At 41.6% G+C, this 27,490-nt stretch overlaps 1 protein-coding gene and 1 long non-coding RNA gene across 2 annotated transcripts in view; one reads left to right on the top strand and one right to left on the bottom strand.

Moving 5' to 3' along the window:
* Nucleotides 1-47: 47 nt before the first annotated feature.
* stc2b (stanniocalcin 2b) lies at nt 48-18,566 on the bottom strand. Its single transcript, XM_035527099.2, has 7 exons — nt 18,167-18,566; nt 17,777-17,901; nt 17,464-17,662; nt 4,526-4,703; nt 3,758-3,900; nt 3,350-3,561; nt 48-1,461 (listed from the first exon to the last, which is right to left on the bottom strand). Exons 1-7 carry the CDS (start codon nt 18,302-18,304, stop codon nt 1,197-1,199), a joined length of 1,260 nt encoding a protein of 419 aa, XP_035382992.2. The 5' UTR covers nt 18,305-18,566; the 3' UTR covers nt 48-1,196.
* A 5,177-nt stretch (nt 18,567-23,743) lies between these two features.
* The window catches only part of LOC145659095 (uncharacterized), a 14,917-nt gene continuing 11,170 nt past the window's right edge, over nt 23,744-27,490 (top strand). Inside the window, exon 1 of the long non-coding RNA XR_014125102.1 lies at nt 23,744-23,955. This is a non-coding gene — a long non-coding RNA (uncharacterized LOC145659095). The remainder of the gene's footprint in view (nt 23,956-27,490) is intronic.

The following is a 27,490-nucleotide window of genomic DNA, read 5'->3' as shown; positions in this document are numbered from 1 at the left end:
TTGAAATAAATTACAAAGGATACGCAATTTAAGAATAAGACGACAGACCTCTGTACATTGAACAAATCAGCCTTGGTAAATGTAGGGAGAAACACCAACATGCTCTTCAGTACACTATACAAAGTGTTAATATAGGTGTATGTCATATGGATGAGGTAGGTTCCAGGTAATACCAAACTATAAAATGTTTTCTGGTCCAAAATCTGTTTTTATTTTAAAATGCAACTGTCGTCACTCATTATTGATAAATATAGCATATTGTTTACTGGGTGGAATCCCCCTTCAGTTTCTTCAAAAAGGAACAAAAGCACAATTTAAAAAAAAAACAAAAAACAAAACAAACAACAATTTAAAAAGACTTAACCCTGATGAAGTTTTTCATTGAACAAGTTTGTGACTGGTATTACAAGCAGACCTTTCAGCCATGCTGGGTTGGGTGACGCTCCTTACAGCTGCCTCTTCTATTTCTTAAAGCACAACACGCATGTCTTCATACATGATTGCATAATAAAATGTCCTAACAGAGTTTCTGAGACACCACCCCCCCCCCCCAAAATCACAGGCCAGTATATGAGGGCTTTTGACTCAGTGTAAACAAGGCAAGTAGCACTACAGAATAAGGGATTAGTTCCTGCATCTTAACTCGTTAAGACCTCATACCTCCAGTCCCAGTTTATACAAAATCGATTTAAAAAGAGTACCCACTTTGCTTTTTCAAAATCCCAGATTGCACCTTTAAACTGATATACTAAGAAACACCATTTGTTGTACACAATATGGACAGTTTTGTAGCCTATTGAGGTACCGGATGCTGTGCTGGTTGTACATAATTTATTCATACGAGATTTAGGGGGTGTGTTCTTGCTGCAAGTACACCATACCTTTCACAATGAGCAGTTGGAAGGTTGTGATAGTTGGGCTGCAGTCATGCCAATATATTAGGATGCCGAGTTTATAAGAATACAAACTCTGCTTGTAGGTGAATACTCTCAAAGGAAGGACAGAATCCTGATGTACCATCCAACTCCCTTTCTTGCAGAAAGAGTTAGAAAACAGACCGGCAGCTTTGGAATCGCCGGGGACCTCGCCTCACGGCTTTTGCAGACACAAGTACCACCACCATCCCACAAACATGTGCGTTTACTTTCCGGGCGTATATGCTGTTGAACTCCTGAGCTGACCACCCCCCCGCCCCCTCACCTCCTCCGAGTCGCGTTCCAGGACTGCCTTAGCTCAGCAGCCTCTGGGAGAGCCCATGCAGCAGGGGCCAGGGACTCTGCACCACCCCCTGGCAGCGTGGTGGCGAGGGTGGTGGATGCGGCCTGCCCCAGCGAACAGAGGCTCAGGCTGGAGCACAGGGCACCCCAGTTCTGCTCACACTGGCCACGGATCCGGCGGACAATGGCAGCACGCACCTCCTCCCCGCAGCCAAGCAGGATGTTGACCAGCTCCACATGTGGCCTGAGAGTAGGGATGAGCAATATGGCAAAAATATTTAAAAAAAAAAAAAAGCCAAAAAAAAAAAAAAAAAAAAAAAAAAAAAAAAGCATAATGGAGCAACATCCAATTAAATTGTGTTTAAAGAAGCATGCAGTTGGACAGCGTTTCTGAGTACTGAAAAACCCATAAAATGATTAGGGGAAGGAAAAAAAAACAAAAACAAAAAAACACTTAAGAATTTAGGATCGATATAACAGTATAGTCATATGTTGCCCACCCAAACCTTTGGGGTATACCACAAAGCAGAAATTCAGTTGGCAAGCTAATGGGTTTAACTTTGGGCTCAACAATACAGCAATGGCAGATCAGTATTTAACCAGCTCAATCCCCATGGCAACTTGCTCTGAGCTAAACTACTTCAGGGTAGGTTCATTTGTGTTTTAGTTTAAGTGATCTGGAACAATTTGTTTCTAAACCTATTGTAAAGAAATGAGGCGATTTTGACTAAAGACAACATTCAGTTATGACAAACAGTCAAGCCACAAGTTAGATATAGTGTGTATTCTTGCTAAATTTACATCATATGCATAAAAGGCACAGCATTTTTTAAACTCATCACAAGGTAGATTTATAATCCACATTGCATAATATGGCCTCCTTTGTGTTTTTTCTTCCTAAAGCCAAAGTACAATGACCCAGTACTAGTGTATTTATTTAAATGTAGTCTGATGTTTTCCCATCAGTAACCCCCACCCGGTCCTGGACATGTCTTAAGACTTACAGTCTTAAGAAACAGGAGATTTGAGCAGGCTGTAATAGTGTGCTCCAAGGGTGTGGGTGAACTTGTGGACGCCATCGTGCACAGCATGGTGCGTCTTTATTGACCTGTAAGCTAAGGCTGAGGAACTGCTCAAGCATATATCTTGTGTTTGACTCCAAAATTGTGCTTGTTCCCATTTAAGTCAGAGTTCACTTAGCCAATTCCTATCTGCCTTTGTGATGTTATCTAAGCCTGACTGGGAATGTTTGGTTTATCGAATCCAACTTCCCCCCCCCCCCCCCCCCCTTCAAGGAAGCCTGGCCATGTTACTTTGTGGATCAGCCCTCTAGCGGCAGGACAGCGGTATTGAGGATCAGATTGTCGATAGGAATGGACTTGACTGTAGTACAAGACTGCTGTGACTTATGAAGCATTTACATATCTGGATTTTGATGGTAAGAATTTGCAGATCACTTGTTCAACAGGATTCACAAGGGTTCTTCAGTTTTTTTCCCCCCTCTACTGTAGCATTTTAATGTTTTGTCAAAACCTATTGCCGATGCCCAGCCATGATCTCATCCCCATTTCGTCCTTAAGTAATTTTCGAGAGGGTTTCTCATTGCTTTTGGTGTGCAACGTTAAATAAATGAGTCAAAACATGATCAATGGAATAGTGGTTTCCGTAGCACTGCATCATCTGTCATACTCCAGTTCTGTGGCCAAGCAATGCACAACTTATTGGTTTCTGTGCTTTAATTGAAGGAGCAATCAGTATTTTTACCACCATAATCAGCAAAAATATTTATGAAACTGAGTTATTTGTAAGTTTTTCAATATAGTGCTGCTCATACGAGATGAAGAATCCATTTGCTTTGTAGTCCTCAAATTAACAAGTTTATGCTCCATAGTGTTGGTTCCTCACGCAGAGGCAGACGTGTGTAAAAATAGATTTACTACAGAATCTCTGAAACATCCAGGTCACTAGGTGTCAGTATAATGGCTTTCACGATTTGAAAAATCATTGGGGGGGTGAAGAAAAACCCCCCCACTTATTGCTCCTTTAGGTTTTGAATCAAAGAAAAACTTATTTAACCATTTGCCTTACAATAATACAGTCCATAAGAAAACCCACTCAGGCCAACTGCTTACCCTTTGGGGAACAGATCCTGGAAGTGGATCATCTCTACCATAACGTTGATGTTCTCCCTGACCGCTGAGCAGAGGTTGTGTTTGATGTAGCAGTCGCGCTGCAGCTGAAAGACCATATCCTTGACGGCCAGACACTTGCGGCTGACGCAGCTGAACTTGTGGCGCAGGCCGTGGGCCATACACTTCAGCGCGTCTTTAATGAAGGACTTCCCCTGCGGTGTTACACAAGGCATTAATAAACAGAATGAATGCTGGAATCGACGGTTATCCCCAATGAGCATTCTAAAAAAATCACAACTGTGGACCTGCTATCTCCAACTAGTGGCGAAGGACGAAAACGTGATAGACACACTTTATAAATATGGGTTGCTTCACATTGGTCATTATGGTTTAGCGCGTCCGCCTTACCTGAGAATCAAATTTGCCGGCATTATGTAAGAATGTCATGCAGATCTCGTGCAGCCCTCGAATCTCGCACGAGTTATTGTTGAAACATTCGAACATACCGCAGCCCACATCACCAGCGTTCACGAGGCAGTGCTGAATCTCCGCTGAAATGATAAAAGGAGGCGACATTGGCGCCTAGAAGGATTTCTGTCGAAATTTAAATTTGGTTCAGGAAAAAAAAAAAAAGCGTGTCCGTACTTGGTACAGCTTGTTTGTAAAATAATCTGTTTTGTAAGGCAAGCTTGGCGCGTAAAAGTTGCGCTTTAGTTTTTAATTTTTCCCTAAAAAAAGTACATCGATCAAGAGGTTTTGTAGTGCAAAAGGTCAGAAAAAGTAGATCGTTTACGGAACAAATTTTAAAAGGATAATAGTCTTATTCTAAGTAGGCAGCAAGAGAGACATTTAGGCTACAAACGACGAGCCTACCGTCAAACCGAAAATAGTAACCTGTGCGCACATGAATCGCCCAGAAAAGAAGAACATGCACAATTTCAAGATCCGTTAATTGTTTGAAAGAGTTTTGTAGCTCACGCACAGATTAGCTGTTTAAAGTTTGGTCTGACTTCCATCAAAATGAAAGCAGATGAGCATGCAAACAAGTATAGAGAGCCAAAGACCGCTTTGATGGACCCATTTAGTGTATTGTACCCATCACGTTAAACGTCGGGCGTGACTTTCAACTACGCAAAACAGTCAAAAACACATGTATGTTTAGAATGCACAATTTACCTGTATTCTGTAGCGATAGGCGTCTTTTATAGACGTTAAGTAGTCTCTCCTGTGACGTCTCATGAACATCACCTGAATCCGTTGCGTCTACTTGCTGCTGTATAGTCAGCAAAAGAAACACTCGTATGGCAATTTTCACATACATGTCTTGCGATAAAACTCTATCAAACAATATTGTTTAAATTGGAAAGTGTGTGCACTAATGCGCCTTCAGATTCCTGTAGCATAACCGAAGGAGGTAAATGCGGTGAACCGTCTACCGCATTGGGCAGAGGCGTTGTGAGACTCTGAAGAGAATGGATGCTGCCTATATTTCCTAAAACTCGTGTCAGTTTTGATTAAGGAGGTAAGTAGGTGCTGTCATTCGTTGCCGTTGACCAATCACAGACACAGAGAATCACGTCCAAGTTTAAAGGACGTGCGTCCATTGAAAGTTGATAGCGCCTCTCCGCATGCGCTACGCAAACGGGAGCGAACTTCATCGTCTCAGGACATTACGTCCCTGACATATGTTTCAGGCAAAATAAATAAATAAATAATAAAAATTAAAAATTTAAAATGCTAAGAAAGTGCGAAGTTTTTTGGCAAGACACCGAACAGTTCGTCCCATCGCGTACTGGATAGCATATGTTGGTGGTCATGTGATACTATCGCAGACTCTGACTATCAGGTAGCCCAGGAAAAATGCCCGTATCTCATGGTTAAAGAGTACATATGGCAAGTCTATTAGGCAGAACCGATGGGATTATCGCGTTCATATTCAATTAGACAGAGAGCTTTGGGGAGCTCAGAATGAACATGACCGGCTCTCTGACGTTAAGCAGGTGCAAGGGCAGGCAAAATCACTGTACTTTTATTCTGGATTATATCTGGACAAAGCTCAGTTTGGAAAATACATTAATAAAGCAACAAACGATGTAGGTAATAATGTTTTCTTACACCTTACACAGAATGTCTGTCACTGGAAGTGTACTAGCAGAAATACAGTATAGTAGTCAAATTTATTTGTAATCTGGTTTGTCTAGATTTAACCTGATTTATAAAGGATTGCGCGAATAGGGCCATTTACCAGATACACCCTTCAGTTAAATCACAGTGAAATACTTAAGGCTACATAACAACCCAAGGAAACAAGTGGGCTGGTGAATACCAGTTTGTAGTTTGAATTAAAATCATCTTCTTTGACATCTGAATTTAATGGGACTCACCACGCTGCTTTGCTTGACAAATATAACAGATTATCTGTTTACTGAGTTCTATTTATTCAGCCTGCTCAAGTAGAGAAGGAACATGAGGTGTGAGGTAGTCGAATACTTTCATGAGGGCCCAAGGCCAAACCAAACATATCCCCTGGTTTCCTTATATTAGCCCTGTCAGTGGCCTACATCCATATTATGTTAGGGCAACAGCACTGGAAATGGAATTGAGACTTGCTATTCCTAGAGGGCATAGCAAACTTACTGTTGGCCTAGTTTGGCACTAGGATGTATACTTTGCTATGTTGTAGTACGAATAGTCATACAAATGATTTATTTATCAATGGCTCTTTTAAATGACACAGTCAACCATGCGTCATTGATCTTGGTTGGTTGAAAAGGCTTTTACCTTCCATGTGTTTGTGCCTCTCCAGTTCTTTGCCTTATGTATGCCTACAGGTTGGATTAATCCATTGGAAAACAGTTTCTCTTTTTCTAATTCGCATTCTGGCATGAACCTCACTGGCTTGAAAATCAATGACTCCCATCTTTCCTGGGCCCACAAGGAGAATGTCACTTGCTCATCAGACTGCAGTTCCAATTACACAGAGAGCCCAACCTTACAGTGGCTGGAGCTCATCCCTTGAGAGGATCTGGATTTAAAGGAGATGTTCAGTAAAGTGCTGCCAATGAGCTACCATCGTATTGTACCTTATTAAACTGCGCTATTGTTCTTGGCCCTGGTGCTACACCTCCTCTCTCCCAAGTAGGAAGAAGGACCCTGAGGCTTCATCTGCTTTGGCAGGGTTTTTCTTTGGGGGGGGGGAATGGATGGATGGACAACCTTGCATAGACAGTGTTCTGGTCCTTCACCAGTTAGATCCTCCATGACATGTTATGCAGGTTTATCATGGTTTACATTGATGATATTTTCATCTAGCTAACCTGGAGGAGCAAGTTCATCATATGAGGGCTGCCTTCACAGAGTTGTTGGAACACCTAGGTCAAGGCTAAGTGTCCTTTCTGTATCACATCTGTCACCTTTCTTGATTGCTTTATCACCAGGGGCCAGTTGCACCAGCAAGGTCAGTGCCTGTTCATGAGCTACATCAGGCTTATTTTTCTGGGACTCTCTTAACAATTTTTTCTAATGATAAAAATGGTTGTCTAGCTGGGAGAAAGTATAAAGTCAGATTCTATGCCATTTCACTGTTAGTGAAATTATGCTTACATTTTTTTTCATAGTTGGTAGGCTAGTGGGAAATAGTGGATTAGCTTGTCGACATTAAGTTTTGCTTAGTAGCAATTGTCAGTGTTACACTTTTCACATGTACACGCACTGCTGTAAGTAGTTGTGTCTAAGCGTAACTTTACTTGGTTCACCAGTAGTAAACAACTCTCTGAAGAATGGTCTTCGCTACGAACACTTTAGCAATTATTACTGCCTTACTTAAGCCCTGTTGGTGCCCCAGGTGGTGTATGCATGGAGGACTGCAAGGTGCAGGCAGTGCAGAAATAGCCTCTTCCCCATACTGTGGAGGACTTGCAGTGCTGGGAGATCCTAGCCATCAAGCTAGCTCTGGAGAACTAGAGGCTCTAGCTTGAGGGATCCCTTCACCCTTTCATCAGACGAGCCCAATACCTAATTCATTGCCAAGCCAGGTGGGCACTATTTCTCGTCTGTCTTCAGGAATAACATCTGACCAAGATAGCCAGTTTACATCACAGGTCTGGAGGACATTCATGGAACATTTGGATGTTAACGTCAGTCTCACGTCAGGTCATCTCCCCAGTTCCAGTGACCAGGTGGAGTGTTTGAACCAGGAACTCAGCCATTATTTCCACTGTTACGTGCACATTATTTCCACTTTTTACGTGCACTTGTCTTCTAAATTAATAGCATTCCAGTGGAACCTCAGTTACCATACACCCTGTTTCCCTCAATCTCAGGTAGGGAGGCTGTTCTGGGAGTTTACAAGTGGTGTGAGGAGAAAAAGAGCCATCTGGAGAAGTCCCAAGCCAGCTTCCACCTCAGGGTTGGGACATCAACCTCCATCAGGCCCCTAGGAAGCTCAGGCAGAATGTTAAATGCATCAACCAGGTAGCCTGTGGACTGCAACTCCATTCTCAGATTTGGATCTCTTTTTTCACACCTCTCCTCAGGCCAATAGTACCAGGCCTCCTAGAGGATGCCGAACTTGTATCGTGGGTCCACCCCAACTGCATCTCTAGAGCTCTGCCTCTCCTGACCTTTGGCACCTGCTCCTTATGTACACTTCATTAGTGCATTTTATTTAAAGGGGATGTTCACTCAAAATCATATTTGATACCTTTTGGATGTGTCTTGGACACTTTGTAGAAATATCAAACAGTTTTTGTATCAATATATGCAGTTTCAAGAATTGTTTTTTGTCACCACCATATTGTGCAAAAATACATTATAAACAGATACATTTATCCCTCTATGTGTTATTTGATTTGTCAATGTTAATTTTATCAAAACATATTTTTAAAGAAAATAAGACAAAATTAAGATGTATTTTTCATTGTAATGGTCAACAAATATTCCTACTGTGACTGAGTTTATTCTCTTCCAAATGGTTCATAGTTTTATGAGGCCGCGCAAACTGCTTCCATCTTTTGATTGGTTTAAAAACAGGAAATTGCATGAGTAGATCTTGAGGTTACTGCTTTAAATGCTGTTGCTGATTAGCTTGTTCAGTGATCAGCAATATGAGGTGTATCAGTGTTTGAATTCTTTTGTTGAGAGTTCATTTTTCCTCTTTTCACTTAAGAGACAGATTTTCATGCCACTTATGGCTATAAGTAATATGATCCCTGAATATGAAGTTAATATGGCATGGCTTCACCATATTCACAGTGACCAATATCAGAATCTATCTTACCCTCATACTTTTCAACAAACATATTTCTATGAATGTTGTTAGTTTAGCAATTTAGTGATAGCTATTTGGCACAAACACGTGTGGGAAGCATTCCCCACATAGCAGATGAATACATTTATTCACTGAAGTGCAGGGGTAGAAAAAAACAGTAGAGATGGGGCAGCAATTTTATTTGAATTTTATTTGAATTAGTTATAAGAAATTATTTACATAATTGAAGTAAATACTTTCTGAAGTGCCTAAAAACCATCCAATAAATACTAAGAAGGGGTCAAATGTGAAACAAGGTGAAATCCCCCTTTAAGGTCTTTGTATATGTGTTTGTTGCAAAGCCTTACACCTCCCCATGTGTTTGTGCCTCACCATTTCTGTGCCTGGTTGTTGTTTGTTCTGCTGCCTTGTCTTTATCACTTAGAACTTTCTGCTTTAGCATTTTACAGTGTCTCTGAGTCAATACACCACCTAACTGGTAATAGTCCTTTGCTGGGTGTCTTTACCCTGGTTTACCATTTATTGCATGTCCACTGCTAAGGATTTTTTTCTACAAAGCAATTATTTCAACTAAAAATGACCTTACCTGAAAGAGAATGAGAACAACATGCCATACATTTAAAATATCAAGTAAACATAAGATTTCAAGTCAACAATATCAACCATTTAAGGGAATTAGAACATGACAGTTGTTGCATGACAGAAACACCTTACAATCTAATAACCTTTAGGAATTTAATTTCCAGTTATAGAAAGGAAGCTCACTTGCACTAAGCAGCAAACTTGTATAAATTTTGAACCAGACTATTCTTTTGTGGTAGATGTGTTAACATAGGTTGTATCTATCATAAGGCTTATAAGAAGGATGAGCTGTTTCTCAAGAATGAATCAAGTAGAAAACATTAGTCATCCATGGCTCTGCACACAAGTGGATGGATAAAGACAAACTGGCCTCATTAATAACACAGGGACTGTGTAGTCTCCCCCTTGTGTTTAGGTAAGATAATATTAATGTGTTTACAAGTTTTGGCTCTAGATGTGAAGGGCTGTAACTACTGCAGGGGATGATAGGGGGGGGGGGGGGAATCAAGTTTTTAAAGTCAACTTTTGCACTGACATTTTTCACTAAAGGCAAAAAATTACTCAAGCCCTCTAATATTGCATTATTAGAAAATGCAAACATTGCAAAAGCGCAAACACAGGTGGTTTGCAAAGTAGTTTATCTTTAATGCACTTTTTTTTCTTTTTCCTGTGGCATTTTAGCATGGACAATGTATACAGAGTTTTGGTCTCTATCTACTCCCTTCTTTGAGCGAATGCTCTGTGGTATGGTATGCGTTTAGGTTATTCAGAATATGTAAATGTTTACTATATTCACCCCACGGTTTGCTCATGTGTTTATAATTTGGGCACATGCTGTTCTAACTGATGCATTGAAAGGAACATAACAACGTGTCTGAACAAGGCTGCCAGCAATGCTGATGGAGGAAATTATATCCAAATGACATACATACACACACACACACACACACACACACACACACACACACACACACACACACACAGACACACACACACACACACACATATATATATATATATATATATATATATATATATATATATGTGTGTGTGTGTGTGTGTGTGTGTGTGTGTGTGTGTGTGTGTGTGTCAGTCAACAGACAAACCCTTGTCTGGAGAAAATAATATAAACATATTTCATTAGTAAAATAAAAAAACATCACCATATTCATATAGGCTGCTTTACATATTCTTGGTTACTATAGTAGGCATTTCTATCTGAGGGTAGGACTGCTGATTAGTATGACTGTAGGGACTTGTTGCTTTGCACTTGCCTACATGCTCCCTCTGCTGATATTTTGAAGGGCTAAGTAATGTATGTCTATTAGTAAAATGACAGGAAACCTGACCAGTGAAATTGATCATTTATGCTGCCTTAGCAAGCTAACTGTGAATGATTACTACAGTTGAGACAGACATCGTGGCGTACCTAATTGAAAAGAATTTTTCAGTACTAGCCTTTAGTGAAAATCTCACAGTAATTCAGTGAGACCAGTCAATTTCATCTATATATCTTAAATAGAAAGGAAAAATGTATGTACATAGTTCCTGTAAAACAAACTAAGAGTATGCATGGCTAACAACTAAACTATACCATACATGTTAATAGTCGTAAGTTTAGCATACATGTCAATAACAGTGACTTTAGCATACATGTTAATAGTAGTTGCATTTGAGGGCTGTTCAGCTATATTTTGGAATTCAAACATTAAATTTAAGGTCACACATATATATATATATATATATATATATACACATAAATAAAATTGTGCAATTTGTTAGTTCTCCTTATATTATTTGTTATTATTTTCTTCCATGTTTGCAATTACCTTGAATCTCTCCTAGCCATTTACCTGTCACCAGCTCAGTCATGAACAGTGACTAGAAATCCAAACACACACTCGTGTCAACAGTCTCTCCAAATTAAAATGATTTTTAAAAAAAGGTGGTGCTGACACTTGGAATTCCGGGCTGGTGGCATCGGTGCACTTGCACGGAGCCGGTGGCAAATACTGATGCCACAGCGTGAGTGTTAACGGTCGCAAGCGAGCGACGACAGCTTGGGCCCCCTGCATCAGGCCCCATCTAACAGGCCGGGTAAAAGCTGCCAAGAGAAGCAGTGAGATCCCCAAGACACTGGTACATTAAGGTAAATGGAGGGAGGGGCTAAACGAAAGAAAAAAGGAAAGACAGAGTGCAAATTCGGGTTTAGTTCTATGTATGCACAACTAGGACTGAAGACACATAAAAAACCCAATTTTTTGCATGAACAGCACACCCCTCTCTCTATTATTATTATTATTATTATTATTATTATTTTTATTTATTTATTTATTTATTTTTATTTATTTTTGGTCATAATAACCCAATCAGCCCAACAGCATGAATAACATGAGTGGCATCTGTGCTACATTTGGGATTTGTCCACTGCCTTGGTTGTTTATTATTTCAGTAAGGTTTTATGAAGCAGCTTGCTACAATAAAAGCATGATATTGTTAATAGTGGTTCTTTCCACCCATATTTCTGGTGAATATATGTGCATTTACAAGTAGATACTGAATAAGTGCATTTACACATACAATAAAGAATAATGGCAAGGTTGTATGATCTAGTATTCAAAGGATTTGATCATTGACCAGTGAACAGAACAGAAAATAAATAGAGAAAGATACTATATATATAACTATATATACTATATATAAATATATATATAACTATAAGCTCTGGGTATATATATATATATATATATATATATATATATATATATATATATATATATATATATATATATAGTGTATACATAAATTAGAAATAAACATAAAAGATAAGTATACAATCTGTGCCAAGTAAAAGTATGTGCATGTGCATATATGCATATATTTACTCTAGAAAGTTAAGTCATGTAAAACCAATAAATAAAGGACATAGAACATTTAAGTACCCATTTTACAATGTGTTACAAGATCCCTGTAGATTACCACTGCCTGAACGGAAATCTCAGTCCACCAGTGACTACTGAAAAAAGAATTTACATGACTTGGTAAATAGAGTTTAGGATTAGATGGTGAAACATTTGTGCAAAGTTAAAAGTAATAGGAGCGTCTAACAGAAGCTAAGGGACTGTGCTCAGCTAAAACTACCGTAGTACATTTATTGAACATCGCAGGCATGTGGTTATGTTTGTGGTTATTTTCATAACATTCTTCAAAGTGCTTCCGCTCATATGTGTACTAATGGGGATGGGGTGTCGGTGGAGGTGGGGGCGTGGCTATTTCCCACCTCATGGAGAATGTGCCCTCATTGCGGTTGGGCCCAGGGGGCCTAACATGAGTGGCATTTCTACTCTGGGGGAACACAGCTGAGGTACTTACAGTAAACCACTGCTTTAGTGAGAGGCCCTCAACCTCCAGGTCACTTTCTTCCAACTTGTGTACAGGCGTGTGCGTGTGTGTGTGTGTGTGTGTGTGTGTGTGTGTGTGTGTGTGTGTGTGTGTGTGTGTGTGTGTGTGTGTGGGTGTTGGGAAGGATGTGGGTCACCTCTTAACTTTGTGACAGCAGCTTCGGCCCAATGCCAGAGAGCTCATGTGCCTGGCCAGTCGCCAAGGAGAACTTATAGATTACTACCCCCCCCTCTCCCATCAGCCAGGTGGTGTTTCAAACAGGAGGTGTCACTTGGGGAAGTGTTTATTCTGAGGCAGCCCTCCAAACCCCCACCACCTATCTCTGTGCCCCTGCCCACCCACTACACACACACACACACACACACACCACATTCACCTCCACACAAACCCCAAAGGATTTACACATTATGGCGTAAACCTTATCTGACCTCGCTGTTGATCACCGAGCAACCTGCCCCACAGACACTTTCTCACAAATAGGTCTGCTTGTGAATTCTTGCCCCGTCCCATGTTAAGAGCCATGCAGCTGAGGAAAACCTATAGCGCTGGGGTCGGAGAGGGCTTTGGAGAGCATCGCTGTGCTGTGGCTGCACCGTTATGTGAACAGGAGTTTTGGAGAGGAGTACAAATGGTCTTGGAATTCCTTGAACATCAGACATACGACTGCATATCCACTTGTTGGTAAAATTGAAATAAATTAGATGTTCCCGTTGATAAAGAATGGTGCTGCATCGTCCTGCTCTACATTCCTGAGGAGTCTCACATTCTCTTGCTTGAAAAGGACCATACGCATTCCCTCTGTTTATCCAACTGGCCTAAAAAATGAGCTGAGCATGGTAATAGTAATAGGCAAGGTCCAGGCTTTGATTCTGCTCTGCTACAGATTGAAAAATTCATCAGAATTTCAAACACGACTAGATATGTTATTAGCGGAGCTAACATGGGAAGGACATATTTTCTGCTATGATCACAATATTCGCAGGACCCAGCTGTCACGTAAGACCAGCACTGTCACGGAACGTAAACTTAACACACGGAGATCAGTGGAGCATGTCACAGTGGTGTGTGCAAGCTTTGTGGTTTGAGGGGAGGTTTACTGGAACACAACTTGCAAAGCTTTGAACTAGTAGAATAGCAGGGATCATACACAGTGCCATGTTAGCGACATGTTCATTAGTGCTATGGTGAACGTGTGTCTAAGCACTGTGCCAAAAAACAGGCAGATAAGTCAGTGTAATTAGGGAAATGCTGACATCCGCACTGGAATCTCCTGACCTGACCTTACTGTCCCGCTTGCTTGAGGGATCTACTGAATCGACACGAGTTTGATTTAAAGATGTTGTGTTGAATCAAATGAATGTTGGTCCTTAACTTTGTAACATGAATTTGGTTGATTTCAGTTTTGATTTCAATTATATATATATATATATATATATATATATATATATAAAGGCATTACGGGACTGAAGTTTAGCAACATTCAGAAGACTTGTTATCATTTTAGCCAACTTATCTCATCATGTCTCCATCATTTTACAGAGGTTTTCATACACCTGTACTTATTTTATTGTAGCTGTCTTCCAAAAGTATCTTTCCCAAAGGTTGAGGGTCTTCAAAAGAACCCATGTTCATAGCGAAGAGACTCCAGTGAAAAAACTCAGTCATTTTAATAATGTGAATACTGGATGATACCACAAAAATGTTTGGAAAGTAAAAACAGTTAACTGAAGATGTCTGCAGTGTATTGGGACTCATTACCAGCCACCAAACGTCTCTCCAAACAATTAGAGCTAAATAAGCAATCTCCATGGTTAGCAGTTGACAGCCCTGCTTGACACAAAGGCACCTCTATTCCCAGGATTATCTGAACTGGAAACTACATCGCATGGCTGGTGGAACAATGCACTTGTGCTTTCACACATCTGGCCTGCCTGCGGCCGATCTCAGCTAGCCACTAGATGTAATGAATCTCCTCCACCATCAGGTGCAGAAGTGTATGTGTGTGTGTGTGTGTGTGTGTGTGTGTGTGTGTGCGGGGGGGGGGGGGGCAATTAAACTCAACAGATGCAGCAGGGCTTTGCAGAGCAATAGGGATTTAACTGTTGCAGCCTGGACTCTGGCCTGTGCAGGACCAACTCGAGAGTGGGCGGCAGCTGGGCAGCTGAGTTTCTGTTGGGGTGGGGGCGGATAATTCAATAATTACTCTGGTGATTTATAAATGTCCAGAAGACAAATGCAAGGTCAGCTGAGACTTCCCTTAACTCTCACTCCCTCCAACCCCAACCAAACAAAGCCCTGAACATACAATTTCACACTACATTAACAAAGCTCTCCAAGGGCATTGGGATTTAATTGCTGCATGTTGCAGGCCAAATGTGCTGCGTAACTCCTCTCCTCACACAATGCAGGTTTTCTTCTGGGAAATCACTTCGACACTTTGCGAGCTTAATGTCTGATGGAGTAGAAATCTGAGTCCTAAATTCTTCTGCAGACGATAGCTTCATGTAACCCTTAGAATAACACAGTGCCATTATGCTATTATCTGGACAAAACTATTAGCTGTGTAAACTAGCCACACTTCATCATGTCAGCTGTTTCATGTTTATCTAGTTTAACTTGGCATTACTCAGTAGTTGAGGTACTAGGGTGAAAGTGCTGGCTGGCTGGTTGATTAAATCATGCCATCTTGTGGTATCCTTTTCAAAATTTCCCCCAATCTACTTCTCCTCTTGCTTAGAACATAGAAACTAGCTAAACCGTCTTTATTTAGAGACTAGTCAATGCTTTTTACGAATTCAGGGGTGTACAAAATTCCTAGTTAACCTTCCAGGTGGAGTGGAATACAAAGGTGGGGCGGAAGGGGTTCACTACAGAGGTGAACATTCTTCACCCTGACAGTATTTTAGTGACCACAGGAAGCTCCCTTTCTCCTGTACAGTCTGCATTGTGCCTCCCAGACCATGGCTGGGTCACATTTCACCAGAGGGGGGTGGGGAGTGGGGAAGACAACGTATCTTTAATTGGCATGAGTGTACTCTAGTTTCAGGGCATTGGCCACATAGCCAAAACCAGAGCTGGAAACCTGAGATAAGATCTGGCTGCAGACCTAGATTATTTGCTATTTCATGTTTTGCTATTGAAAACAGTGGAAACGATCAAGGCCCCGAGGCCGGAGACTTACATGACCAGGTGGAGGAAGCCTCTGCCATACTACTGGAGTACTCAATGGAACATTGTGTACATTAGATGAAATGTGAACCATTTATTTGACACATGCAACAAAATAAGCCGATTTGAAGAAACTGCCTATAAATAAGTAAGTTGTAGCTATATCAATACACAACAATGAATTTGGTTTATTTTATTCAGGAATTTGTAAGTTATGTTGGAAAAAAAAAAAATCAAAAGTGGCCTTTTTCTGGAAATAGCCACAATAGGTAAAAAGTTAAAAGAGACTCATTCTGAGACAATTAAAAAAAATTACTGCAACAGGTGTATGGCCTAGGTCACATGACCACCAAGACTAACAGACAAGTGTCTACCTCCACCATTTCAACCCATTGAACATTCTCAAAAGAGCAGTGCTGAAAGACATGAATAAGCAACCCCCCCCCCAAAAAAAAGAAAATCCACTGCTACTCCAAATGATTGCAGCTTAGTGCAGAACAACTTCCTGCAGTATCGGGAGCCTTCATTCCCACACGGACTCAATCACCCAACACCATGTCTGCATCGGAAAGGAACGTAACGAATTTTTGTAGGCATTCGCTTCACTTAATGTCCAGTTGGAATTGCAAAAATGCCAGTGACTTCTCTCTTCCTTAGTATGTCATCACAAATGGGGAAACTCAAGAAACAGCAAGCTGTGCTCCTGTCATTATGTTGAATGTTTCCCACAACAAAATCCATTACACTTGTAATACAATTTCAGAAGTAATACAGGGATGTAGGCATTTTCCCCACTATGTAATGTTTATTTGTAGACACCCCTTACAATTTTGCGAGGAAGGAAGCATTTCCATTAAAAAATTTTTTTAAACCTCTTTGCAAAAATGGTTTATTTACATGAGATGACTTCATTTAAGTTATTCCTTCACCCGTGTCAGTGTGGATGAATGGTTTCATAGTGACACAGATGGTGCATAGGCTGAAGAACTGCATGTCTGTCTTTTTTTTGTTTTGTTTTTTAAAAAAACATGCTTGCACACCCTAGGACTCTCAAGGCAAAACCACTGAGCTGGTTCCCCAGAAATGCCTGGCAGTTCGTTTGGTTGCAGCTCCTCGGCAGAAGCCCATGCCATTCCACTGATGCTCTGTCCGTCAAAGTCCATGTGAAGCAGCAACAGTGTCCTATGGCACCTAGACTGTATAAGGCAAAATTTCTAGTGTGAAAATATCCAACACTGAAATATACCATATCTATATCTACACACACATACATACACACTATCTATCTATAGGTAGAGTGTATATATACACATACATACATATACACATACATACATTTATATCTGTACACACTATATATCTATATATACACAATCTATATCTATACATACACATACTCTCCCTCTCTATATATACATATATACACTCACGCACACACATTATGTCTATCTATATATCTATATATATTACATATACACAAATAAATAAATAAATAAATAAATAATCGAAGTATTCATTGTGTTCATACTTTTAAATATTACCTAAATATTTGGCAGCCCTTTGAATCCTGTAAAAAGACTTAAAACAACAACAACAACAAAAAACAATGGCTTTGAGTACATTAGTTTAGTCAACAGGCAAGCACCACCCAGTCAGTTATTTGTGAACAGGCCATTGAAATATAACCTTATTGTGTTTTTGGTGTGGTGTTGCTGCTTGCTGCATCTTGCTGCTCTGCCTCTGGGTTTGAATTTGAAACTGCTTCCTCTTTCTTCTCTGAGGATAGGAACTCATGGATGGCTTTCTCAATGTGGGGCCTGAAGATGTGGTTCAGTTTAGGGTCTACCACCTGCGTTATAATTCGATCCACCCCAGACTCCAACATCCCAGACCTACGTGATAAACAGAAAACATCGCAAATAAATAAATAACTAAAAAATCTCATATCTGAGCATGTAGTCTGCGGAATTTCTATTTTTTCAGTCTGAAACACGAATGTCACTTACTGAACGACGCTTTGCCGCAATCCATTACGCACTTGGTTCTTGTTGATTGAGGGGTTCCATTCTTGCGTGCTGAGATGACTCGCAACGAAGTTGTCGACCTTCTGTCGCAAGTTCTGGTACGCCGGCTAGAGTGGGGTACACGGGTCAATTTACTGGGTAAACAAGCGGCCACATCGGAGAGAAATTGAAAATCTGTCAGTACAGTTAGATGAAAATGTCTACCTCAGCAATAAACTAGAACGACAAACAAAGGCAACTGCAAATATGACAACTTGCAACATGCCAGCTAGCAAAGAGAAATGCTGAATTGCCTCAAACAAATATAACACTTTGAAACATGTTAACGAGCTAGCTACACTTAGCTAGCTTTGCTAACAAGTTAAAGTTTACCTTAGTGTCCACGTCTGCCAGGCAGTCTCTTCTGAATTCATCAAACAGGCCTCGGTTCTTCAGGTGTTCTACTATCAGGGCTATGAGCTGGGGGTCTCCCGGGGGAAGGTTTGCAGCGCCAGCCGTGTTCTCTGCCATCGTTAAGATAGCTCGATAGCTAACTGCAATAAATAGCTAGCTAACTTTATTTTTGGCTAGCTAAGTTAAGTAGCCAACTGTTTACTTTGCCTTGGTTTTAGAAGCTCATTCCCTTGGAAAGAAAGATAATTTACGCTAGAAATGTAGGTACGCTATGTATCGCCATACGATGACTTCGCCACAGAAAATAGAATAAAAAGAACTGCCATCACCAAAAAACGATACTTAACAGGCCTTCTTATAACGCTTCCTCGTCTTTTTCTTTGTTATAGTTTTAGTTTACAAAGAGATTTACCGCCACCTACCGTACGAAATGGATTGACTGTTTTTAGTTTTCTATTTTAAGTTAGGTATACATTCTTTTTTAAGGACAATATGATACAGTTTATTTAATTTTGTTATACATTTATTCTTTTTGTTATGATTTTGTTTATAGTTGTTTTCAACCAGTTACATTAAGAGATATTAAAATAAATACTATGCCAAAAGTGTTTTATTCCCATTTAATAACTATTCATATATGCAGAATCGCTATGATCAGAAGTCGATGTATTTTTAAACATCACAAATAATCACATATTTAGGAGATTTGAACAATAGCCACAAATGGTGAAGAACAAAAATGTGCACTCAACCAAATACAATTTCCAGTCCGAGTCCAGGTTCACAGACATTCCTCTCAAATGTGAGGTGTGCTCCAAAGAAAATGTTGAAAGGTTCAAAAGATCATAAACTACAAACATCTTTAAAAACATTAAAAAAAAGTGTCTGTCCAAGTATGTGCATGTGGGGGTGTCCAATATATACCCATATAGTCATTTTATTTGCCATATATCAATTCCTGTAGGTAGCCACAATTTGCCAATTTAAAGATTCCAAGCTCCGATTCAGAACTAGGTACTACATCCTATGTACTTATTTGTAATGGTAGTACATACTATTATCAAGTTCTCATTACTACTTCCAGATGAGTTTGGGATGTTATGGATGCTTCACCTGAATGCCCCACAGCCTTTGAACTTCATCTTCATGTCAAAAACGGTCTAATTTATGCACTGAGATAAATGACCTTAAAGTGCAGACATTGTATCTGTGTGTATACCTCCACATAGATTACAGCTTTGGTACTTGAACCCAGTCCATGACATCTGGAGGAAAAATTGCAGTTTAAAAAGTGAAAAGGCTAACAATGGCCAGATACTGGGCAACTAATGGGCTGCAAATGGCCCAGAAGAGGAAACTTGACTGAATCATCTAAAGATTTACCCAAACTGTTTGGAATTTCATACGCACCATAGATCATGGACACTGTGTGTGTGCATACCTGAGAAAACTTGACAATCAATATATTGTCATCTATGTTACAATTCAAATTCACTGAGAGTAATGCCCTGTACTCCCTCTTGTTTTTAGAGTTTTACAGACATCCACACTGTGCTTCCCCACAATTGCTTGCAACTGCATTATAGTTGAAATCGTTATGCATCAGGTGACCTTCAATCAGTTCCATGTTGCTGTGTGCTGTTGCAGTGAATTTGCTGTCAAAGTTCCATGACACATCTAAAGGTGCAGGTGGACACAATGCACATCTTTATATTATTACATTTCTTAAAACTGGTTGTGCATGCAGTAATGTCTCTGTCTGAATTGCATTGCCTGGGTGCTTTCTTTAATCACGAAAGTAAACCACGTTCGCTTCAGTTTGCTGGAGCGGGGGTGGGTGGGGGTGTTGCTAAGCAACAAGGGAGCGGCACCATGGTGACACTGGAGGAGGAAGTGTTACAAGACAATTCTTTCCCCCACCTCAATCTTCATCAGGACGGCCTTGGGCATGTATGTCTCACTTAGGTTGAAGTCACTTGATGCTGACAAGCAATTATACTGAAAAAAATATTCTTTAAAAAACACTGATCTGTCCTACATTTGCTAAAAATGTCCCATAGGATTACGGTATTCTGACATAGCATAGTATTCTCCACCATTTAGGCAGTTTCGCAGCAACTACTGCATAAACATTCATATTCACTGCTTGGCGAATGTAATGAACAATTTGCTCCATGAACGTGAGCCTATAGGCATAGAATAGCTGCATGAGTCTGTCTCTGAAGCCGTTTTGTGGTCTTGCATACTAATAGTGGCACACAAAAAGAGATCCTCGGTAAAACGGTCATATGAGGAGTTTGAGCGGAAAGGAATCTTGACCACTAGATGGCGACAGAACATCAGTCTCTGCCTGCAGTTTCTCTGTACGGAATGTGAATTCATTCCCTAGCATTGATTAGCTCTTTTCCACCATGTGCTGCAGCATATTCGACTTTCATCTTGTCTGTGAGAAAGAAAAAAAAAAAAACATTATTCGTCATCATGATTAAATATCTTAGTTATACAAAACCAACCATTTACACAGGGATGCACAATACATGTTTAGCACTAGGGCCGTTCAAAATTATGCTGATTTTGAAAAATCATTACCTTTTTATGGAAGAGTGGGGTATAGATATACTGCTCCTCATTAAGGAATAGTATGTCTCATGGCTTTCTGTTCAGTTAGGAGGGACTTCAGTCTTGGGGATGCTAAAGGAACTGGGCCGTGTCCGGACTGTTTCTCCAAAGCTGTTTGGGCTTTTTCCTGTTGCATAACAGGGCATGCAGAATGACCTGCGGCCTGATTGGTGGCTCTCAGCCTTCAATTATTAACATTATATAATACACATAGTAGAGTAAAAATATATGGATTAAGTCATACCTGATCCCAGTCTCTAGAGCTTGGTGTTTGGGTTTACTAAAGGACATGGGATTTATTGTTATTTTCTTTTTTTGCATAATCCAAATCTAAATGACTACACATACAGATTCAGTGAGGTGTAGTATCATTGGCTGTGATACAATATATCTTCCGGATAAAGACTTAAAGATATACTTAAGTACACACACACACACACACACACACACACACACACACACACACACATACACACACACACAGTGTGTGTGTGTGTGTGTGTGTGTGTGTGTGTGTGTGTGTGTGTGCACCTTTATTTCATTAAGCCATTACAAGCCATTACCTTTTGCGTATACCTTCATATCTGGTAGCTGATCTTGATTGAAGTCTTTATTGATCATCTAGACTGGGTGTATGCCTCTCTAAATGGTTACGCGATTAGACTTAGAAAACAGGCAAATGTAATCTGTTGCCAGTACTTTTTCAGTCCATGCAAAGCCATGAAGTCACTTTATAGGCTTTCTCTCCCAATATCCCCCAAGATTGAACAAACAGTGGTAAAAGCTCATCAAACGCAACACTCTCTGCAAATGAATCCTGTTGGCCATGAAAAAAAAAACCAAACAACCTAATTTGCAGCTCAGAGTGAACAGGCACACAAGTCCTTTCTGTTGCCTAGGCAACTTCATCCGCTGTCTCCCCAGCAGTAAGACATGGGTGTTGACGGACTTTATTTCGCCTTGAACGTCACTTCTCGTCTACAGAGATAATTGCTGTTGGAAACATTCACTTGCTTTTGAAAGTGTAATAGTCTGGCACTCAAAGAATTAAATAAACCACTGTGGCTATATCAAAAAGCAGTCAGTGGGGTGATTTGTATTTGTCACATGGATATTACATGCATAAGTCTGCAGAGTGAATCCCACAGCAATCTCTGCTCTCTTTAGCAAAGCTTCATTTTGTGATCATACATGTGGGTTGTTTCTAGGAGTTTAGCCACTTACATTTTAGTGGATTTGCCTGCATGCATCTTTTATGATGGAGAATCGTAACTCCGCAACTCCCCATTACCTCTTGCTGTTCATGTCATCTTAATTAATGCTTGCGTGGATCATTTCTGGGTGCCGTTTAGCAGTCGTTCAACATCCTTGCCAGCTTCTTGTGAGAAAAAGAAGTAATCATTAGATTAAACTGACAGTGCTGCCATCCTGTAATCTTTGTGGGAAGATGATCATATCAGATTAACATGTCTGCTCAACTGAACAAGATCTCCACATTAGTTGATGATTTATTTACATGTCTAGTGATAGAGGGAGCACATGATCGTAGCCACACATATCATTTGGTTTGTCTTGAGCTTTGCTGAAGTGACCCTGTCAAATGCTTCATATTGGACAGGCTAAAAATCAATCAGTGTGACACCAAGGTCACATTTCCCTGCCTGGGCCATACGCTAAGAATGATTTCCTCTATTGTAGGTGCAATTTAATCCAGCACTAAGATTTAATCTGTGTCAGAGGACCTGATTTACTCCCAGCATATCCTTGTCTCTGGAACAGCAGCTGGGAATGGGGGATGCCGTTATCTCAAACAGCCAATAGTGAGTGTATACACCCACATGTCCACCCACTGAGTAAACGTGTCCGCCCCTTATCCAATAGCACAATGACAACCTAGAAAAGTCCCATTAGAGGAGCATAGATGTGAGCCTGCCCTCCATCAACATCCCTTCACCTTAAGGGCTTCCCAAGTGGGCTAGGCTGACACAGTGTGTTTCTAGAGACATTTTTTTAGCTCTGCAAAACAGATGCACACACACACACACACACACACACACACACACACACACACACACACACACACACACACACACACACACAGACTAGTGAGGTTGGTTGAATGATCTAGAGCCTGCCAGCCCTGACCTCCTGATGTTTGGGGGTGGCGTTACGCAATGTCCGGCTGTCTGCCCGTCCAAGCAGAGTTTCAAGGATGCGATGCTTCATCGGGCTGGATGGTGGTAGGCGTTTGACCAATGGCAGGCACCAGGAAAGATGGATGGGCCTCTCGCAGCTCTAAGACTGCAGACTATTAATAATTCCTTCTGCTGGCAGCGACAGCAATCACTCTGTTTGGAATGGATCGGATCGGCCATCTGCGTGGTCGGCATGGTTACCTGAAAAGAACAGCGACGGGCAACACTCCCGTGGTGTGCGTGCCTATGTGTGTGTACATGTATATGAGTGAGAAGTGTGTGTTTGTGTGTGTGTGTGAGGGTGTGGCAGCTTTCCAGGCAGTTTAGAGCTCTAGAATGCCTTTGTGTAAGTACATGACATCAGATATGGCTGTTGCTTGATCATTTGGTGTTTGGTTTGCGTCTTTTTTTGTTTTTTGGTCCTTTTGGGGGTTTGTTTGTTTGTTTGTTTGTGAAGGAGTTGGATCTTTCACTGGCAGCGCTTAGCAAGTGACTAAACATATATGTCAGTTTCTGTGAGTGCATATAATGGCTCCACTGTGTCACAGGCAAATCATCGCAACAAAGAGTGTCATTTTCTGCATGCAGGTTCAGTAGGCCCGTATGGAAAGATCTGTTGTAAGCTTCTTTGACCCTGCAAATTCCCAGGCCCACATGCTCTCCTACGAAATGCTGCCCAGTACGGACTTCCATTGACTGCAGTTATGAGCCGATGGGAAGCGGAAAACGCTGTGTGGGTCAGGTCACAATATCACTGTTCATCTAACGCCTCATCTACGTGGCTTAGATGCACAGAGAATGTAGAGGACGCAAAGTAAATTGGCTGTGGGAAGACGTTGTTCTGGGAGGGAGGCAGAAACCAGTCTGGGATAGATAAGTAAAGAAGGCATTCATGTGACGTTGCTGAAGGAAAATGTAGATTAAGAAGCTTGTCGACACCAAACACAGCGATAGGTAAGCCCAGTTTCATATTTATAATCACACTGGTAGACAATGAATGGGTGTGGAACTGTACGAAGCCTTCAGAGATGTCAGGACCACGGGGAAGATCCCTGGGCAGAGTGTTCTCGATTTTCAAAAACATTCCGTCACGTGCCCTAGCTGTGACCTTGTGGATGACAGCCATTTTGAATGTTATGGATGCAGTTTGTTATGGAAATGGTTATTTATTATATCAATTTTAACTATGACTCCAGTGTTAAGAAGGTAATTATAATGACAGAAAGGAATCCTTTATGGCTCTTTGGGCTTGTATCCAAAGTTAGGGAATCATTTTCAAAAATGTTGAGAACTAATGTACCGGCTACCCTTCACCAGAAATAGCTCCAGTTCAAACACTTGCAACCCTGGGTTGAAAATTAATTAGCACCGCTTCAGTGCTAATTGCTACTCATAATCTTATATTATTTGTTGGCTAAGATATCATGACAGCTACAGTGCAAGAGCTAAAGAAGCAAAATTTGGACACCAAACATGTCTTGACTGACTACATTCGAGGTGAATGGAAAATGTGTATAAGTCAGATTTATTTTCCGTTTACAGCTACTTTTCAGGTGGCTTTGTGAGAGGCAGGAATTACTAAATGTTTTAAGGATTAACGACCCATCTGAACGTAAAAAGGCGGCACAAGCTACTGTATAACTTCATGATATTAGGTGTTATAACTCGTCTTCCCAACCAGGGATACAGGGAATAGTATAACACAAGCAATTCTGACTGGGAAGAATTTGCAATTGGTGCAGTGTTTGGGTGGTGGGGGCGGGGGGGTGGTGGTCTCCTGAGACTCATTCCCCACCTACTCTCCCCTAGAGAGGCAGATAAGGCGTGTCTCTCAGCCCTGTCCACTTGCACAATCACACCGGGGTCTCCGTGCGGTTTCTGATGGAGCTGACTCGAGACGTATTGCTGCGCTGCAGGCTTGGGGATAAAGTGAGATACTGTCAACCCCCTCATGGATTCGTTTTAAGTCCATGGCCTGATGTAGGGTGTGGGGTGTGACGTCCCTCTGGGATTGTGTGAGAGTGTGGGACGAAGTTAGGCCCCACAGGCATATTAAAAATCAGCTGGGTTGGGGGGGGGGGGGGGGTTTCTACACTTGGTCTACACGTCTCTATACCCATTCTTTGGTAATATACCAATGGCACCCCACAATATAGTCTGGATCTGGTGTTCCCTGGTGTTTTCTTGCTCAGTATCAATGTGTGTTGATGCGATGGTAGTTCAGTCCAGGCCACAAGCACCTGCCAGGCCATTCTTGGGTAGTAGGCTGATGCATGGATGGATGGATGGTTGGATGAAAGCTCGGGTGGATGTAGTGTTACTTGGAGTGAAGACCCTGAAGGTTCCCTTCTGGCTGGTGGGTTATGCTAATAATAGGCTGACATATCATGGTCAGCTTGATCAAATTCAGCACGCTTTTCTCCATGATGCACAAAGAAAGCAGAATTATGTGGGGACTGCCCTTGAATGTCATGACACTGAAAATAAGATTAAGGGTGATTAGGGCCTCAGTCTTATATTAGTCATCATAACACAAACAAAAGATGGTGTCTGGGTGGGTTAACAAAGATTAGTCTAGAAACATCATAAGAGCAAGAGTCCTGATTCTGAATCAGTTTGGCTCATTAGCGGTCTTAGTTCAGTATTAGTGCAAGACCATGTGCCCTTGCTGTATATCTGCAGTGCAGGCCCCCACTGAGGCAATGCTAGAATGCCCTTGACAGAGGCCATGGGCAAAGCCATTAGAGGGCGCTAATTCCCTCTCATCTCAGCTCGCAGTCTTTAGAAGAGTCACCAGCTGATCTGAGATCAGAGTCTCCTGTCTAAATGAGAGCTGAACTGACCATAGATCTGCCATTCGCAGTCAGTACAGATTCTGGTCTTTTGTACTTATGTATAATGTTTGAACATAGACAGAAAAGTGCAGTATTAGGACAGGGCTTGTTCAAATGGCCCCCAGTGAAGCAGAATTGTGCCTCACTGTGTCTGTTTTGAAGGTGATGGAAGTTTGAATTCAGGTCAAAGTCTGCAGCTGATAAGTCTGTTTGATCCGAGGACTAACGCTGAAACAGAGTTCGTTTGATCCGGTTCAGTACATGGCTGACATCCCGGGGGTGCTTCCCGATTCAGACACAGATGAGGCGCGTAATATTTAGGAGAGGAGAACTTGGGGAAGCTCTCTCATGCTCTGTGTGACTTCGGTCACTCCTCTGCCCCTCCCTTTCCACCATTCTCCCTGGTTTCTCTCCCTTATCTCACACTCCCTTTCCACCATCCTCCCTGATTTCTCTCCCTTATCTCACACTCCCTTTCCACCATCCTCCCTGATTTCTCTCCCTTATCTCACACTCCCTTTCCACCATCCTCCCTGATTTCTCTCCCTTATCTCACACTCCCTTTCCACCATCCTCCCTGATTTCTCTCCCTTATCTCACACTCCCTTTCCACCATCCTCCCTGATTTCTCTCCCTTATCTCGCACTCCCTTTCCACCATCCTCCCTGATTTCTCTCCCTTATCTCGCATTCCCTTTCCACCATCCTCCCTTATTTCTCTCCCTTATCTCGCACTCCCTTTCCACTATTCTCCCTGATTTCTCTCCCTTATCTCACACTCCCTTTCCACTATTCTCCCTGATTTCTCTCCCTTATCTCACACTCCCTTTCCACCATTCTCCCTGATTTCTCTCCCTTATCTCACACTCCCTTTCCACCATTCTCCCTGATTTCTCTCCCTTATCTCACACTCTCCCTGTCTCCCTTGCCGTGCCTGCTCTCTCTTTCTCATCTTCCCTCCTCTTCTCTCTTTCCCTCCCTGCATGTCCCTGTGTGGGGGACAAGGAAGTCTTGCTGTGCTTTGGGCCGTTCTAGAAATAGCCCCACCCAGGGTGTCAGAAAGCCCGCCCATCATGGCTGCACCACGCACGATTACTCTGTGTGCCTGCCGGCCTTTCAAATGGGAGCACGTCGGTTGTCGGCTCTGTCCCACAAAGGAGCGCGTGCACCGTCACGGTTGCCACACGACTGTTGGCGATGACAGTGCGTAACGCGTAACGAGGAGCGTAGGCTCGTCCACAAGAACCTGAAACACTGAGCTCCATGTGTGGATGGGGGTGGCAGACTCTCCCTGCAAAGTATGTGTGCATGTGGGAAAGAGATAGATAGATAGATAGATAGATAGATAGATAGATAGATAGATAGATAGATAGATAGATAGATAGATAGATAGATAGATAGATAGATAGATAGATAGATAGATAGATAGATAGATAGATAGAGCAAGTGGGAGAGAGAGTGTATGTGGGAGTGGAGGTTTCTGCAGAGGACTGCCTCATGCATCTTTAAAGACAGGCTACAGGCTCAACTTTCTCATGCCACATGACAGAGTGTGGGGGGTGGAAGAGAGAGAGAGGGAGAGAGAGAGTGGGATGGATGAGAGAGGGAAGAAGTAGGTGTAAAATGAAAACCCATCAAAGAATCCTCCTCTTTTTC

Source organism: Electrophorus electricus, chromosome 8, assembly GCF_041902795.1.
Source record: "Electrophorus electricus isolate QZ-2024a chromosome 8, ASM4190279v1, whole genome shotgun sequence".
Lineage (NCBI taxonomy): Eukaryota > Metazoa > Chordata > Actinopteri > Gymnotiformes > Gymnotidae > Electrophorus > Electrophorus electricus.
This window is presented reverse-complemented; position numbering and strand designations above follow the sequence as displayed.